Source organism: Sprattus sprattus (assembly GCF_963457725.1).
Source record: "Sprattus sprattus genome assembly, chromosome: 19".
Lineage (NCBI taxonomy): Eukaryota > Metazoa > Chordata > Actinopteri > Clupeiformes > Clupeidae > Sprattus > Sprattus sprattus.
In genome coordinates this window covers 14,782,328-14,798,817 of record NC_137917.1, presented here as the reverse complement: position 1 = coordinate 14,798,817, position 16,490 = coordinate 14,782,328, and the positions used below count along the sequence as shown (strand labels likewise).

Sequence of the window (16,490 nt, the reverse complement as noted above, 5' to 3'; positions counted from 1 at the left end):
GTTTAGTTCGCCTTTTTTAACTGTGCCCCTTAACTTTACGTTTGTATTGTATATGTATTAGATGTGACGATGTCTCTTGCGTTTGCTTTTGTTATTTTCTGCCGTCTAGGACTCTTGTTTGACTGACCTTCTGTTCACAGATGACGGGAGGGGCCGGGGCTGACCATGCAGTTTGGCTCTTAAACCTGTGACTATGCAGTGGGATTGAAAGTGAAAAGAAAATTCCCTCCTCTTTTTCTCTATTACTTTCCCCCATCAGGGTTCACCTCTGTTCAGGGTTTGGTTGATATAGCTGAACCATGAAGAAGCCAATGCCACAGAAAGGTAAGAAGGTCACGTTTGCTGAAGTCGAACAACTGTTAATGATACAGCTGTGAATATCTCTTCAATTACAGTATAGCTAATTAGCAACAACAGACAGTTTTTGTTTTGCATGGTAAGGGGTAATGTCCAACTTTATTCTCCGCGCAGCTATAGAGTGGAAGGATGGAAGACGAATTAAACATGCACGCAGTGGTCGACCGTCGCGAGTGCCATCTCAGTACCAAGGTACCAACTGCCATGACAGGCTATCATCACAAAACATCCCTTCACCTTTTTACACCTCATTCCCATTGTAAATAAACAGATAAAGCCTCCTAAACAGTTTTTATAACTCCTAAACCTTCCCACAAAGTTTATCCCTCAGACTTATCCTTAAGACTCAGTCATCAGAAAACCCTCTCTGTTTTCACTAAGTCTGGTAGCCTCTGTGTGTTTGATTTATGAAATACAGAATAATTAGACATCATAAGAGTTGTCCACTGTGTCGTTTTTGAGCCATCTAGTTGGCTACTGATCACAGAGCCTGCCGTTTTCATTTGTAAGCTGAAGCCTAATTGTCTCTTCTCCGGATGTCCTACCTGCAGGCCACTTCAGCTGGGACAAATACCTGAAGGAAACCGGTACAACGGCTGCTCCGGCCCCTTGCTTTAGACAGGTGAGTGTGAACAACTCCCATCCAAGACCACAGGCTCACTGTGGTGCTCTAGACCAAACTCGGAAAGAACTGATCCATCTCAACGTGTTGGGGGATGTTTTCTGTCGTCCTCCCAACTGTGACTGATTCCCTCTACTCCTGATAATCTGGTGAAATGAAACCTAAGAAAGTTTGGAGTTTTTCCGCACAGCACGCCCTCTGTGTTGATGCGCTGGCAGTGTCGGTAAAATTATTTGCACAAGGGAAATAGGACGTTATCCTCCCAACGGTTAAGACGGTCTCTGAAAAATCCCCCTGTCTCGCCTTTCATGTTACTTAGCTCTTTCAATTGAGCCCAGAAAGCAAGCATGGCCTTCTGTCATGGGACTCCAATCTCTCTCTTGCAATATCCTGATGCGCTGTCAGGATCAGATGTCTAATTTATTACTCTTTATTCTGCTTATCAAACACTCTCCTGAGCTGCAGCAAAGCTGTGTGTGTGTGTGTGTGTGAGTGTGTTTAAAGCAAAAGCCTACAGATCTTCTAGAATCACAAGGAAAATGATGGCCTGTATCCCATTAAAGATGTCTGCCAGGTTTATTGGCGAGGGTGAGACCGTTTGGATGGTGGAGCCAATTCTCAAGGAAGCCTGCTCAGTGTTTGCTTGTGAATGCAACTACAATCATCTCAAAATGAGTAATTTGAAGCCACTAATGGTTTCAAACCAATACTATTCAGTCAGAGCAAGGTAGGGTAGGGCAGGGGCAACTGGCTATTCTTACACAGACAGGAGCAGCGCAGGGACTTGCTCTGGGTTATTCCTCCTTGAAAACTAAATTATTGTTCTTGATTTTGTAAAAGAGTTCCAGAGGGGTGTATTTTTGGTCACGAACTTCATAGTTCCATTCTGAAGTACAAGGACTGATTGTTTTAGTTTAAGCAAATACACTAGGGGTATTAGATTTAAGAACTTTTTTTCTTCTAAGAGGGTATCTTGTGTCTGTTTGTCTGTCTGTGCATGTGTGTATCTTCTTCCTTGTGACGCTGATTTTTCCGGATTCTTCTCCCCGTCCTCCCCGCACCTCTCCCTGCAGAGCACCACCCCTCCAGTGAACGAGTTTAAAGCGGGCATGAAGCTGGAGGCGCAGGACCCGCGTAACACCACGTCCACCTGCATCGCCACGGTTGTGGGGCTGACAGGCGCACGCCTCCGCCTCCGGCTTGACGGCAGCGATAACAAGAACGACTTCTGGCGCCTGGTGGACTCGTCCGAGATCCAGCCCATCGGCAGCTGTGAGAAGAACGGAGGCATGCTGCAGCCCCCACTGGGTTAGTTCACAATCTTAATATAATTTCCAGAAGTGTGCCCTCCAGTGGTGACATTATGTTATTACTAGAAGTAGTACATTTACCATAGGTGGGCAATCATGGCGTGTGTGGCAAAAATGTGGTAAAAAAAAACCTTTCAAGCAACACAGGTGTGAGACTGCAGCTTTATTCATGGCACTGGGAAAGATGCATGCAACAAATCCAAAGCTCTGTGGGGCTAGGCCCCCCTCTTAGTAGAAGTTCAACCCTTATCACACATACAGCCTCATCCCACACGTACTCTTCATGTGAGGTCATGTTTGGAGGACGGAGCATGCAGAGAGCATGAACTTTTTTCCTTGCCTTATTTGCCTTAGTGTTTGCTCTAGGGGGTTCAGGCTCTGGGTTCTTTAAAACACCTAGAGACAATTTCAATTGTTATTGGCGCTACAGTAATGAAGTTAAATTGAATTTCACGTCACATGCTCATATTTATCAATATTTTACGATTTTGTGCCAGTTTTTTCAGCCACAATCATTCTCACTAATTTCATCTTCTCAAGGTCGCCATTATGATATGTTTTGCAATTTCGGTATACCGATTTTGGAGAACACAGCATGCATGTCTTACTTGGCCTTAGTTATCCATTTGTAAACACAGCATTCAATAATTTTGTCTTTCAGCATTCTATAATGTTGTCCATCACTTCACTTATTCTGTAAACTTGTACTTGTCATGAGCTCATTCTCAAGTGTCTCGTTTCTAAATCAGTCACACAGCCCAAATGATCACACACATACATGAACTTGCTCACGGGAGCGAGGTCAAGAGAGAGGTCATGGCCCCCCTCATCATGTCACTCACTGGCCTGAGAAGTAGACTCAGGCTTTCAGGAATGTGCAGATGTCCTCTGGGTGTCACTCACGGTCATGCAGACATGCCTTCCTGTTTTCTGTCTGAAACATGCAGATGACTGTTCGGTGCCTGCTTTCGATTGTACCCCTCTTTACCCCCCTGTGCGCTTAGGCATTGTGCCTGAGTGCTGGCAGGATACACACACACCATAGGTCTTGTTCCTGTGTGCTGGCAGGATACACACACCAAACGTCTGTTTGTTTTTAATGACCCGTGTTTAGGTTTTCGGTTGAACGCCTCGTCGTGGCCCATGTTCCTGCTGAAAACCCTCAATGGAGCGGAGATGGCCCCGGCACGCATCTTTCACAAGGTACCTGTCCCACACACCCAAACCATGCCATAGACCCAACAAGTATAGCAAAGCGCTTGAGTCTGAGACAGAAATCCAAAACCTGTGTCTGTGAAATTTGAACAAAGTCTAAAAATGTCTATCACCCTTCAGAAGAATTCATGGTTGATATTAGTATGTGAGTACAGTCAGTGTAGGAGTCTCATAGGTTCATATTACTACACAGCAGTGAGGCGGACTCCACATATTAGACAGGACACGGCGCGCTGAAGGACAATAACACCAACAGAATACTTGGTTGGTCCCCAGCAGGAGCCGCCCGCCCCGGAGCAGAACTCCTTCCAGGTGGGCATGAAGCTGGAAGCGGTGGACCGCAAGAACCCGCACTTCATCTGCCCTGCCACCGTGGGGGCGCTGCGTGGGGTGGAGGTGCTGGTCACCTTCGATGGCTGGCGCGGCGCCTTCGACTACTACTGCCGCTACGACTCGCGTGACATCTTCCCCGTGGACTGGTGCGCCATGACCAGTGACAACCTGCAGCCGCCCGGCACAAAAGGTCTGTTCCCCTGTGGGTCATGTGAGGAACAATTGATGTGTTTTTTTTTGTCTGTGTCTTCTTTGTTTCTGTCTGTGCCATTTGGATTATTCATATTGAAAGAGTTCCAGGAGCAATGGGCCTGTCATAAACGGTAAATCAAAAAGGCAAAGATGTACTTCACAGTCAAATAGAGGTAGGTGCTCGGGTCACAGAGCAGAAGAGTTAGCTCATTCATCATCATGGAGACCTGTCTTCTTCCCATCTTGGCATGTAAATAGTGACCCCTGCTGGTTGGTCAGGATATTACAAGTGATGAATCCAGAGCGTGTAGTGTATGTTGTGTAGCTTGACTCTGCCTCCTCTCTGGTTTTGATAAGAAGTGATCATAGGGGCCTGGCGTTGCTTGGTGTCCACAATATTGTATTTAACATAAATAAATGCATGTAAATGGACATTCGGAAGTTCTAAACGATGCTAAACCTGGCCTAGATGGAAGACATTTTAATGAAAAGCAAGAGACCCATGACTGGATGGCTATTAATCCCCACTCTTAAAGTCCTTTAGGTTTGTGTTATTATAGGGATGCCAGAGAGTGATGACACTTCCACATTTTGGTCGACTAATCAGAACAAACTGAAAAGATGATGGAGTGCACTGCAGGACTAAATGGTTTCTTTGACAACCAGCAGAACAGGGAGATTATGTCACTTTTAGGGTGTCCTGTGGTTTGCAGAGGGAGAGAGAGAGATGAAGCAGGATTAACAGGATCCTTGTGCAGAGGCAGTGAGGGTGCAAATAAAGTTTGAAAGAAGTGTGATCGCTTTTGAGCAGAAATGTATATGTGGGGTGGGGATGAGACCGAAAAAACGGCCCTTCGATATGGGCTGGAAGGGAGAGGTGGAGAGAGAGAGAGTTGAAGGAAGTGGAGAGAGAGTGTAAAAGGGAGAAATGGAGGGAAAGAGGCTGAAAGAGAGAGAGAGGCAGAGATAAGTAGTGAAAGTGATAGAAGGAGAGTGGGGTGGGGTGAGGGTGATGGAAACAGGGGAAGACAGTGCCAGGGTAGGGGAATGAGGGCAGGCCTTTGTAACAGTTTTGCTTCATGAGGACCTGGCATCGTATCAGCTGGCACTGCTGTGCCCAGTTACACTCTGTGCTCAATGATGACCCTCATACGGGCCCACACACAAACACATATGCTCAGACACACACACACACACACACACACACACAGACACACACACACACACACACACACACACACACACACTCTCTCTCTCTCTCTCTCTCTCTCTCTCTCTCTCAGGGGCCATCAGGGACATTCAATGGGAGAGGGAGAGGGTCTGTGATTGTGTGTGTGTGTGTGGAGAGAGACCTAAGTGTCAGATAGTAAAATTGAAGAGGGTTGTGAATGTGTTTGTGAGGGGGACAGGAAGAGAAAATAAAAAAGGGATTAAGAATTGATGACATGTTCCTGTTTGCCCCATCCTTTCTGCAGAGAGGCGCAAGTCAGGAGGGGCATACGGAGAGGGAGGAGGAAAGGGAATGAGATAAATAGAGATGGAGGGAGAGAGAGAGTAAGAAAGAAAAAGAGCGAGGGCAGGCGAAGAAGAGAGAGATTGAGACAAGGAGTGAAAGCGTGTGGGAGGGGAAAGAGAGTGATTGTAGGAGGGAGAGAAAACTAGAGTGAGTGAGGGAGAGGGAAAGGAGAAGGAGGAGTTGAGAGCCTGCAGGGAGGGTTAGGGTAGACGAAAGGGCATGAGGAGAGGATGAGTGACAGGGCAACAGGAAGAGAGCTCTGCCCTCCCCGTCTCTCCCCCTTCCTGTCAAGCACACGGCGGGGGGAACGCAGACAGGGAAGGACAGACAGGGAAGGACAGACAGAAGTGACTTAAAAGTCAAACTTTTGACCATTCCCATCAGCTTGTGAAGCATTGCCTCATCAGAACGTGGTAAGCTGTTTTGGAAGTGTGTCTGTGTGTGTGTTGGGTGGTGGTGGTGGTGGTGGTGGTGGTGGTGGTTGTTGTTGTTGTTGTTGTTGTTTCGGGATGTGTATGTTTGCCAATTTGTCTCTGAACACATTTTAATATAGATGTGTGTGTCCCAGCTTGTGTGTGTGTGTGTGTGGGTGTGTGTGTGTGTGTGTGACTGCGTGGTGTGGGTGTATCAGCCCTGCAGGCCTGAACTAGTGTTTGCGTCATGCTGCTCCTCTTATAAATCTACCCTGGGTTTAATTCAGGACAAAGGCCTCCTGAGCCAAACTAAACTCATGCATTTGAGCCACTGTTTACCTCTGTGTGTGTGTGTGTGTGTGTGTGTGTGTGTGTGTGTGTGTTTTTGTGTGTCCTATCTGTCTTTCCGGCTGTGTGTGTGTGTGTGTCCTATCTGTCTCTCTGACTGTGTGTGTATGTGTGTCATTTTGTGGTTGCTGGGCCTTCACATGCAAACTCATTTGAGGGCCCCTTGAGGAAAAGGGGGCATGTGAACGGCAGAGCATGCATGCACACACTGTACACACTCATTTAAAGGTAACCATGACAGTGTGTGTTTGCGTGTGTGTGTTTGTGTGTGTGTGTGTTTGTGTGTATATGAACTGTGATTTGTGAGGCACCGCTTATCAGATAATCTATACATTGGGTTGGGTTTCTGTCTTTTCGACTGTGAGGCACTAGTGAAGGGTTCTGAAACTGCAGGCAGGAAGGAAGCAGTGTTAAAAAAAAAAAAAAGACTTGCGCTTACTCATACTCACACACACAGACACACGTCTTCACACTGAACCGTAATTCTCAGAGGGTTAGTTTGTGTGTGGTGCCTCGTTCTCAAACCTTTAAACCAGCATCTCCTCTCCCTAGAGCAGCCCTCCCTGCCAGCATCCCAGCAAGCACAGGTAATACCCTTTTCTCTTGCCCTACTACTTCTCTCCACTCTACTCTGGTTTGATCACTTTTATAGTTCCTCTCTGTACGAGCTGTAGACTTGCTTTCACTTTGAGTGTGGTTTGAGGTAGCGTTTGGATTTGTTTTGCTCATCGGATTGTTGTTGATTGCTGTTTGCTTGTGGATTTAGTATGTAGTAAGAGAGGCTGGGTTGATCTGCTTCTTTCTCCTTTTTGTCTGACCAATGCTGCACTCGCTCAGTCTTTTGAAGCCGGCCACGGAGTGCCCAGCCTCTAGGAATGTGTAACACAAGTCACCGCTTTGTTTAGAAGCTGAAAGCAAAATGGGTCAGATTGGCTTGGAGCACAAAAACGCCTATTCTCAGACCACTGTCTGGCCATCTGTGTACCGTGTGTGTGTGTGTGTGTGTGTGTGTGTGTGTGTGTGTGTGTGTGTGTGTGTGTGTGTGTGTGTGTGTGTGTGTGTGTGTGTGTGTGTGTGTGTGTGTGTGTGTGTGTGTGTGTGTGTGTGTGTGTGTGTGTGTGTGTGTGTGTGTGTGTGTGTGTGTGTGTGTGTGTGTGGTGTTCGACAGTGTGATCAGGAAGACTTTGTGTGTGTGTGTGTGTGTGTGTGTGTGGTGTTCAACAGTGTGATCAGGAAGACTGTCTGTCATTGTGCGTTAATGTGAGGTTAACGTGGCTCGTGTGATATCCCCTTAAGGCTTTTAAGAGCAGGAAGTACTTTGAAGTAGACTACAGCATCGTACAGCAGATAGTCAGATACTTGGCAGTCAGATTGCAAGTCATTTTTTAATTGTGCACACTGTAATTAACTGAAAGGCAAGTCGGGACTTTGACATGCTTTCATGTGGTTTGTGAAAAACTCTAAACACAAACAAGTGCTCTGGTTCACAGCATCTCCATATTCAACCTCTTCACCCCTCTAACCTTTCTAATCTTTTACTTTCACTCTCTCTCTCTCTTTTTTTCTCTCTCTCTCTCTCTCTAATATATATCTCTATTTATCTGTCTGTCTCTCTTTCTCTCCCTCTATCTATCTATCTATCTATCTATCTATCTATCTATCTATCTATCTATCCTACCACTCATTCTATATATCTATCTCTCACTGTCCCCCTCTCATAATCATCATGAGAACCTTTGATGTATTTGGTGAGGTGTTCCAGGTTCTTTTGATGGTATCACTCACCTGTTATTCATGGTAGCATTTTTAGGTGTCCTTGATCCACAAGAAGAGTTTTTTTTTAATGAAAGTGTCTCTCTCTCTCGCTCTCTCTCTCTCTCTCTCTCTCTCTCTCTCTCTCTCTCTACAGTGGGACTGCCTAAGTCTCTGGGAGCTCTGACAGACGGAACGGTGGAGGGGACAGCGGTGGCCCCCACGCCAGGCCGGCCCCCGGGGCAGAGGGGCCGCAAGCCGGGCCGAAAGAAAACCAAGCTGCCTGATACCTGGCTCCAGAAGGGGGCGCCACTGGGACCGCAGGCGGGGAAGAGTCTGGAGCCTGTCAAAATCCCCAAAAAGAGAGGCCCCAAACCAGGCAGCAAGGTACCCAGTGCAAACAGACAGGGTGGAGGAGAGGGTTGAAAAGGTTCTACTTTATAGGTGTGCAATTATAAAAATTGTATTGCCGTTCTAAAAAACTCCTCACAATAGGAAATTCAACTAAAGTGTGGTATAATGTAAAATACTATGTGTTGTGATCTGTAGTTTAAGTAAAGTTACATTGTGACTGTAGCCTAAGATTGTGTCTGTCTGTGTTTATGTCTCTCTATCACAGCTGGGCTGGGCCAAGCGTGCAGCATGGTTAGAAGGGGCGATGGCAGGTCCTGGACGGCCCGCCACAAGGCCCCGAGGTCGCCTGCCTGCTAACTGGACTCAGAGGCTTCAGCAGGCGCAGCAGGGCCAGGAGGACCAGCCCGTCAAGATCCCAAAGAAGAGAGGACCCAAACCCGGCAGCAAGGTCAGCCACGCCGCCCTCCCAGCCTCTATCTATTCGTCTTTCTCTCCCGCTTTCCATCTATCTCTCCATCTTTCTCTCCCTCTCTTCATCTATCTATTCACCTTTCTCTACCTGTCTATATATCTATTCATCTATCTCTCCCTCTCTACATATATCTATTCATCTATCTCTCCCTCTCGATCTCTCCATCTGTCTCTACCCTCTCTTCATCTATCTATTCGTCTTTCTCTCCCTCTACATATATCTATTCATCTGTCTCTTCATCTGTCCATCTATCTATTCATCCATCTCTCCTTACCTCCTCTCTTTCTCCAGAGGAAACCGCGGGTGCCCCCCAACCCCATCCCCACCTCTCCCACCAGCAGCACTCCTGAACCCGACACCAGCTCTGTCCCCCTGGACAATGCCACCATCCCCAGCTCTGCTCTGCAGGCCCCTACAGGTACACACACACACACACGTAAACGCACACACACGTGCACACACACACACACACACACACACACACGCCCACACACCAGCTCTGTCCCCCTGGACAATGCCACCATCCCCAGCTCTGCTCTGCAGGCCCCTACAGGTACACACACACACACACACACACACACACACACACACACACACGCCCACACACCAGCTCTGTCCCCCTGGACAATGCCACCATCCCCAGCTCTGCTCTGCAGGCCCCTACAGGTACACACACACACACACACACACACACACACACACACACACACACACAAAAACACAAATACTCACTGTGGGTCGTAAAAGGGTAGAAAGGCTTGCATCGCATAAATGTTCCCAGTTACTGTCTGTGTTGTGCCATAATATCACATATTATGGCATATAGTATTCTGCAAATGATTTAGGCACTTGTGAAAAATGCTGTAATGTAAGGATGCTTTAAAATAATGACATTTATAGTTTTTACTTATCAATAACATTATACATGGTACAGTAAACAACCAAAAAACGAAATCAAATCAATATTTGGTGCGACCTCCTTTTGTCTTCAAAACAGCATCAATTGACACACTAATGCAAATAAGGATAGAGCTAATCAGGTGCAGCTGTGATTCCTTGTGTTGGATTTCCAAGGTATCATTACATCCTAAATCGTCATATCCTCTGTTTCTTATATTCAGCCTGTTTATATGAACCTTGGTCAAGGAAATTCATGCTGTCTTGTTAATCTGGCTCTTATTTGTGTGTGTGTGTGTGTGTGTGTGTGTGTGTGTGTGTGTGTGTGTGTGTGTGTGTGTGTGTGTGTGTGTGTGACACTTTGACAATGCATTGCCATTGTCAGTGTGTGTGTACCTGAATAAGTATGGCAAGGTGGGTCCTCACCTGGACTCTCGTAAGGTGCTGCAGCTGCCGGACCACTTTGGGCCGGGCCGGGCCTCATCTGTGCTGCAGCAGTGTGTGCAGGCCTGTGTAGACTCCGCCCACAACCAGGGCTCCGTCTTCTCCTGCCTCAAATCTGGACACGGCGGGGAGGTCATCTCAGGTCAGCGAAACACCGGTCACCCACTCTACACACACACACACACACCCTTCACACACACACACACACACACACTCTTAGACACTGTGAGGACCTGAAGATCTGAAATCTGGTATGGGATACATTTAACACAATCATGAAAGGAAATATAGCATCGTCCGGTATGTTCATATAAGATAGTTTTCTTTATGAAATTAGCATGGTTTTGCTCAGAAACTCATTTAGTTCATAGCTGGTGGTCCTGGTTTCCTCCTTACTAAGCGTAATGCCGTTAACCCTTAATGAATAAAGCACAGAGATGATTACCCCCAGTAAGCCCTCCACAGGATCAGTCGCTCAGCAAAAGCACACTGCCATGTTGTCCCCAGTCAAGCTACACTACATCTGTCTATATATTTATCCCTCTATTTCTAAATGCGATTACTGCTGAACTCCTCCAGGCAGGGCATGTTCCAGATCGGTCTGTGGTCAGCCTCAAGGACGTTTGAATTTAAATCAGCGGTTCCATGGGATGAAGAATCCAAATTAAATGTATTTTCCCCTTGAATGAATATAGAAATGTAATGCCAGTAAGGTCTAAACACACGTGTGGAAGTTCTGAAAAGTCAGGCAGAAGCTGGAAATGAACATGACAGGAAGCCCTTTGTACCACTTATGCTTTATTCAGTAAAGTGTGTGTGTGTGTCATCCTGCTACACCTAATGCAGCACAGCAGGGACCTTACCCCTTTGACCTTTTGACCTCTGCCCTGTGCAGCGTGCTTTGAGCAGCAGCACCACACGCTAACGCTGCCTACGGTGAGCAGTGTGACCTACGTGCTGCGCTTCCTGGAGAAGCTCTGCCACAACCTACACTGTGACCCGCTGTTCGGCAGTCAGCCCGTGCAGCAGGGGGCGCTGCATTACGACAGCCATGCTTACCCAGGTGAGATGCCCCCCCACACACGCACACACACTCACAGAGACACATTCCGTCACATTATATAATTTATTTTTTGGGCAATTACTGCTAAAGCTGTTTGGAGGTTGTTGGGATAATGACATTGTAACAAAGCAAAATTCAAAAATACTGCCAACCCCCATCCCTACTTTTCATGCCAGCCTGTCTTGCATATAGAGTTTCCCCATGCCAGTGTTTGTGTACCCCTACACTATCTGCAATCACAATCACACTTTCGCTCTCACTCTCACTCCCTCTGTCGTCTCCTCCTTCTCCACAGAGAGGGCTCATTTTGGGGAGGCGCATCCCTCCGGCCCGGGCAGAGGCACCAAGCGGTACCAGCAGGACCCCTACAGCGGCAGCCCCCTTCCCCACAAAGTCGCCAAAACACACCGCCACTCCTCAGATGGTAGGAGAGCCTGAGCGCTGGCTCTGCACTTCATGCTGCGTGGGGACGGGTTAAAGACTGGAAATCAATCAATTAAGATTTAGGTCAATTAAGACTGAGCTTTCACATCATATTTGTGAAATGGTGTTTTTCTGCTCCTCTCTCTCTGCTCATTCTTTCTACCTATATCTGCTCTGTCTTTCTGTCTCTCTCTCTGCTCATTCTTTCTCCCTATATCTGCTCTGTCTTTCTGTCTCTCTCTCTGCTCATTCTTTCTCCCTATATGTGCTCTGTCTTTCTGTCTCTCTCTGCTCATTCTTTCTCTCTATCTCTGCTCTGTCTTTCTTTCTCTCTCTCTCTCTCTCTCTCTCTCTCTCTCTCTCTCTCTCTCTTACTCAGTCATACATTCACTCATCTTACTTTATGTTGCTCTCTCTTTCCTTCTCGCTCGCTCTCTCTCTCTCTGTCACTCACTCAATTCATACTCGTCTTCTGTCTCTTTCTCACTTTATCTCTCTCTTTTTCTCTCATCGTTCCGACCTGCGGGCTCTTTTAATTGACCTTCGTCAAAAATAGCACACTGCAGGTCTTAATGATCGACTGGCACACACACACACACACACACACACACGTGCACGCTCTGTTTGGCACAGGTCCTAATTGTAATAAAAAGCTGAGGTGGACCGTCATACAGCCACCCTGACCACAGAGCCGGCGCACGCTCCTGAAATACACTGCACTGTGCGCCAGGAGCCAGCCAACGAGAGTCGGAAAATTCCTCGACTTTCCTGGAATTTTAAAAATATGGCCTGTCTGCGCCACTTTTGACCTATAATATAGCGCCTTGACAACACATGTCTGGTCTTTCGTGCTTTGAGTCCGGCATGGCTGACCTAAATGCAGAACTTTTGGTCTAGTTGCTGACTCAGGTCAGGATCATGGGCCATGCCTGTGCCTGTCGACAGCACTGGAGTTGCTGCCGTGATCAAAACTGTGATCTGTTTGTCTCCATATGGAACAAATGTATGTTTCTCTATTTGGTCCACATGTATGTTCAACATGAGATCATTCACTTTTCTGTTTGTTATGTGCTGAAATCCATTGCTGGGGAGAAATAGTCTAATGTGGGTAGGGGTACTGAGGTCTTGTTTCCTCTTGTTGAAATGAGCTGGTTTGGGTAAAATAGTGTATGTGGGTGTGAGGTACTAGTCTCCCTGAGGAGTTTCTCTTGTTCCCGTCAGGTGAGTCCTTTCAGCTGGAGAACGGAGTGGGGGGGTCGGAGCACTCGGAGAAGACCCCTGTGTCCCCCAGCTCCACAGGGAGACCCCTGGCCCTCTGTTCGCTCTCACAGAGGGGAAGTCCACCGGGGAAACTCTTCCGTCTGGGTTCAACAGGTGACAATTAGCACAAAAACGCACGGGACACACACACTCTCTTTCACACAGACAGAGACGCTCTTTTTCTCTCTTTCACACACAGTCACATGCTTCCTTACACACACACACACACACACACACACCTGTGTATCACACCCTCAGTCTTATTCACAACATACTCTGCATCACTCATTCCAACTTCTCGTCCTGAAAGACGTAGTAACGTAGACGTCGACGTAATAAAGGGGTTGACTCAAGGCATTGGTATGTGCGTCTGGTTGTACTGCTCCAGATTTAGCTCTGACCCACGGCTGTCTGGTCCCAAAGCAGATTCCGTTGTGTAGGAGAGGGCGTTTATTTGCACCAACACACATTATTACAGCAGTTTCTGTGCTGTCCCTGAAGGCTTTTTTGGGGTGCGGTGAAAGGCTTTTTTTTAAATGGCACATTACTCATGACATGGAGGTGGTGGCACCGTCACATTGTAAGACACCAGGCCTCCATCTCCTTTTAGTGAACAGGCGTAGAGTCCTGCTTATCTGTCTCCTCCAGGCTTAGGTGAATATGAGGTCTTAAATCCTATGCACACACACACACACACACACACAAACACACACACACACAAACACACACACACTCACACACACACCACACACACACACACACACAATACATGCATACATACATACATGACACAAAGTCAAAGTGCAATGAATAGGATTCCAGGAGAGCTACATGCATACTGTTCATCTACCACCAACTGGTGGTTTAAGCACAGTAGAATTGATGAAAGGTGCATACTATCAGCAAAGTATGTTTGCTGTGCAGTGCTGACCCCTGACCTTTGCCCTCTCCTGTCAGGGTCGGGCAGCTTTGTGGGGTCCAGAGAGAGTCCAAGACCCAGCTGCCAGGACCCCAACCTTTGGACGGTGGAGGACGTGATGCAGTTCATCCACGACGTCGACCCCCTGCTCGGACCGCACGCCGATCTCTTCCGCAAACATGTACGTGCTCACCACACAAAAGCTCTCATCAGTCAGCTCTCAAGTCAGTCCTTGAAGATGGTCCACTGTTCTCAAGTCAGTCCTAAAAGATGGGCCACTGAGCTCAAATCAGTCCTTACAGATGGGCCACTGATCTTAAGTCAGTCCTTACAGGTGGGCCACTGAAGGCGATTTACCCAAAAGCCACCTCAATTTACAAGTTTAGCCTTCCTGCTTAAGGTACATTCATCATATGTGTATACTGTATGCAGATTGACACACACACATTTATTAAACAAACGCCAAAACTTAAGCATAAATATAATGGCATCACGGACATCTTGATGATTAAGGTTGTGAATATACCCAATTCTGAGACATTTTGATAATACAAATAGTGATGTTAGTGATGCGGTTTTGCTCAACCGTATTACACCCTTCCCATCCATGTTCCTGAAGAACCGTGTTGATTGGCTGGAATTGTTTATGGCTCGGTCCAAGCCACTTTATTTCCTATTTTCAGAGCCAAGATGTTGTACAAACACTGGAGTAATGGACCCTTAGGACTGTGAGGAGCAATTTGCATAATTAGTCAAAAAGTGTATGTCATTAGAAACGCTGAAAGGCTTTCGACTTTAGTCGGGGGGAAAAACTAAACCCAAAAACTTAAATAGTACAATTACACAGTTGCTGGTAAGAGACTTTATACAGAGGTCCCTATATATTCAGCTTCAGCCTGTTCTTGGGTCAGTGTGATGTCTTAATGGCCCTGAAGTGTTTGAGTACGTGAGTGAAAATTAAAGTGTGTCTGTGGTGGTTATCTCTGATTGGGCCAAGACCTCAAACCTGTTCTCTCCTCTCCTGTGCTGTGTTCCAGGAGATTGACGGCAAGGCCCTCCTATTGCTGCGCAGCGACATGATGATGAAATACATGGGTCTGAAGCTGGGCCCCGCCCTCAAGCTCACCTTCCACATCGACAGACTAAAGCAGGGTCGCCCCTGAGCCCTGAGTCATCTTCTCCCCCAGTGTCTACCCGAGGTTACCCACCCCAACCCCCCACCGCATTTCAGCACAATCCAGTTCATTGGAATTATGGGTAAGAACCCAAACCACACCTAAGTCTCTGTGTTCCTCCTCAGAACCTTCAGCACTTATGGATTCACTTATGTTCGGCAGTGTTCTCAAGCGTTCTCCATCGGTCTGGGCCTCAGCAAAGGACTTGAGTTATGCAGTCACACAGCAAAGAAGGAAGGAGAAATAACAGGCCATTTTCAGGGCCTCCTTTTTTAAATACAGTTTTTTGAATTGTCTTCTATATTTTATATTCCTCTCACAGAAATGGGACTGAATTTTTTGATTTGCTCAGCCATTTTGTACAAGGGTTCTTTTGTACAAGACTAATTTTCTTTCAGACAAACACTAGGACTCTATGATCTGCAGCACGAGACCAATTCAAAACTGACGTCTCGTCTCAAAGCACTTTTCATTTCTTTATACATCAAAACTGCCACAATTATCATCATCATGATAATCATCATCATCATATCAAACAGAACACAACAAGGAAAAGGTGCCGTGACGCTCCTCCCTTTCTATCTTTTTATGGATGTTTGCATTGTCCTTTTGTCTTATGTCGTCATTTGTACTTTTAAAATTTTTATACTATATTGTTAGAGTTCATACATTGAGATTGTTATCATACTCGTGACGGTTCAATAAAAAAAGAAATCAAGTGTTTCTCAGTTTAGAAGTGATTCTTTTTTTTTTTTTTTTGTAAAATGAGTGCACATATGAATCTGTGTAAAAAGCGAGAGTTGTAGTTTCTAAAAACATTTTGTGGTCAACTCCACATCATAGTCATGTCTAGTCATATCTTTATGGGGGAAATGTCTAAAGTCAGTGGGTGTGCATTTCAGTGACTATGACCCATCTATTAATGGGTATACCCAGACCGCTGGCCACAGGGGGGCAGTAGTGCGCTAATACTGCTGTTTTTGGCCGGCTGTCTTTTTGAATGACGTCATGCTCGGTTGGCAGAGATGATGTTCAGATCCAGTTTCAACACAAAGAACAAGTCTCTTATCCATGCCTTTTACAGTAGAACGAAGATTGAAAGACCTTTGGTGTCTAGTCTGCGTGTCTGCTTGCTATGTGTCAAGCGTGAGTGTGTGTGTGTGTGTGTGGTGGTTGCTTGTAGTGTGTGTCGGCAGGGAGCAACGTTAGCCATAGTCATTAACTCAACTGCAGCACCCGTCTGGCCCTTCAACAGGAGGCTCTTGGGAACATTTTGCATTCTGGGTAGCTTGGCAGGATTGAACCTCCATGCTCAGAGAGGTTTTTTTTTTTTTAGGTGTGTCTGAACATAAAGGTGTGTGTGTGTGTGTGTGTGTGTGTGTGTGTGTGTGTGTGTGTGTGTGTGTGTGTGTGTGTGTGTGTGTG

At 46.6% G+C, this 16,490-nt stretch overlaps 1 protein-coding gene across 1 annotated transcript; it reads left to right on the top strand.

The window, feature by feature from the left end:
- The first annotated feature begins 2,073 nt into the window (after positions 1–2,073).
- On the top strand, positions 2,074–15,329 carry LOC308380411 (polycomb protein SCMH1). Its single transcript, XM_080857743.1, has 12 exons — positions 2,074–2,287; positions 3,404–3,492; positions 3,784–4,027; positions 8,216–8,445; positions 8,678–8,860; positions 9,176–9,302; positions 10,167–10,367; positions 11,121–11,288; positions 11,584–11,712; positions 12,933–13,085; positions 13,929–14,071; positions 14,928–15,329. The coding sequence occupies exons 1-12, from the start codon at positions 2,089–2,091 to the stop codon at positions 15,051–15,053; spliced, it is 1,992 nt and encodes a 663-aa protein (XP_080713869.1). The 5' UTR covers positions 2,074–2,088; the 3' UTR covers positions 15,054–15,329.
- Positions 15,330–16,490: the final 1,161 nt, after the last annotated feature.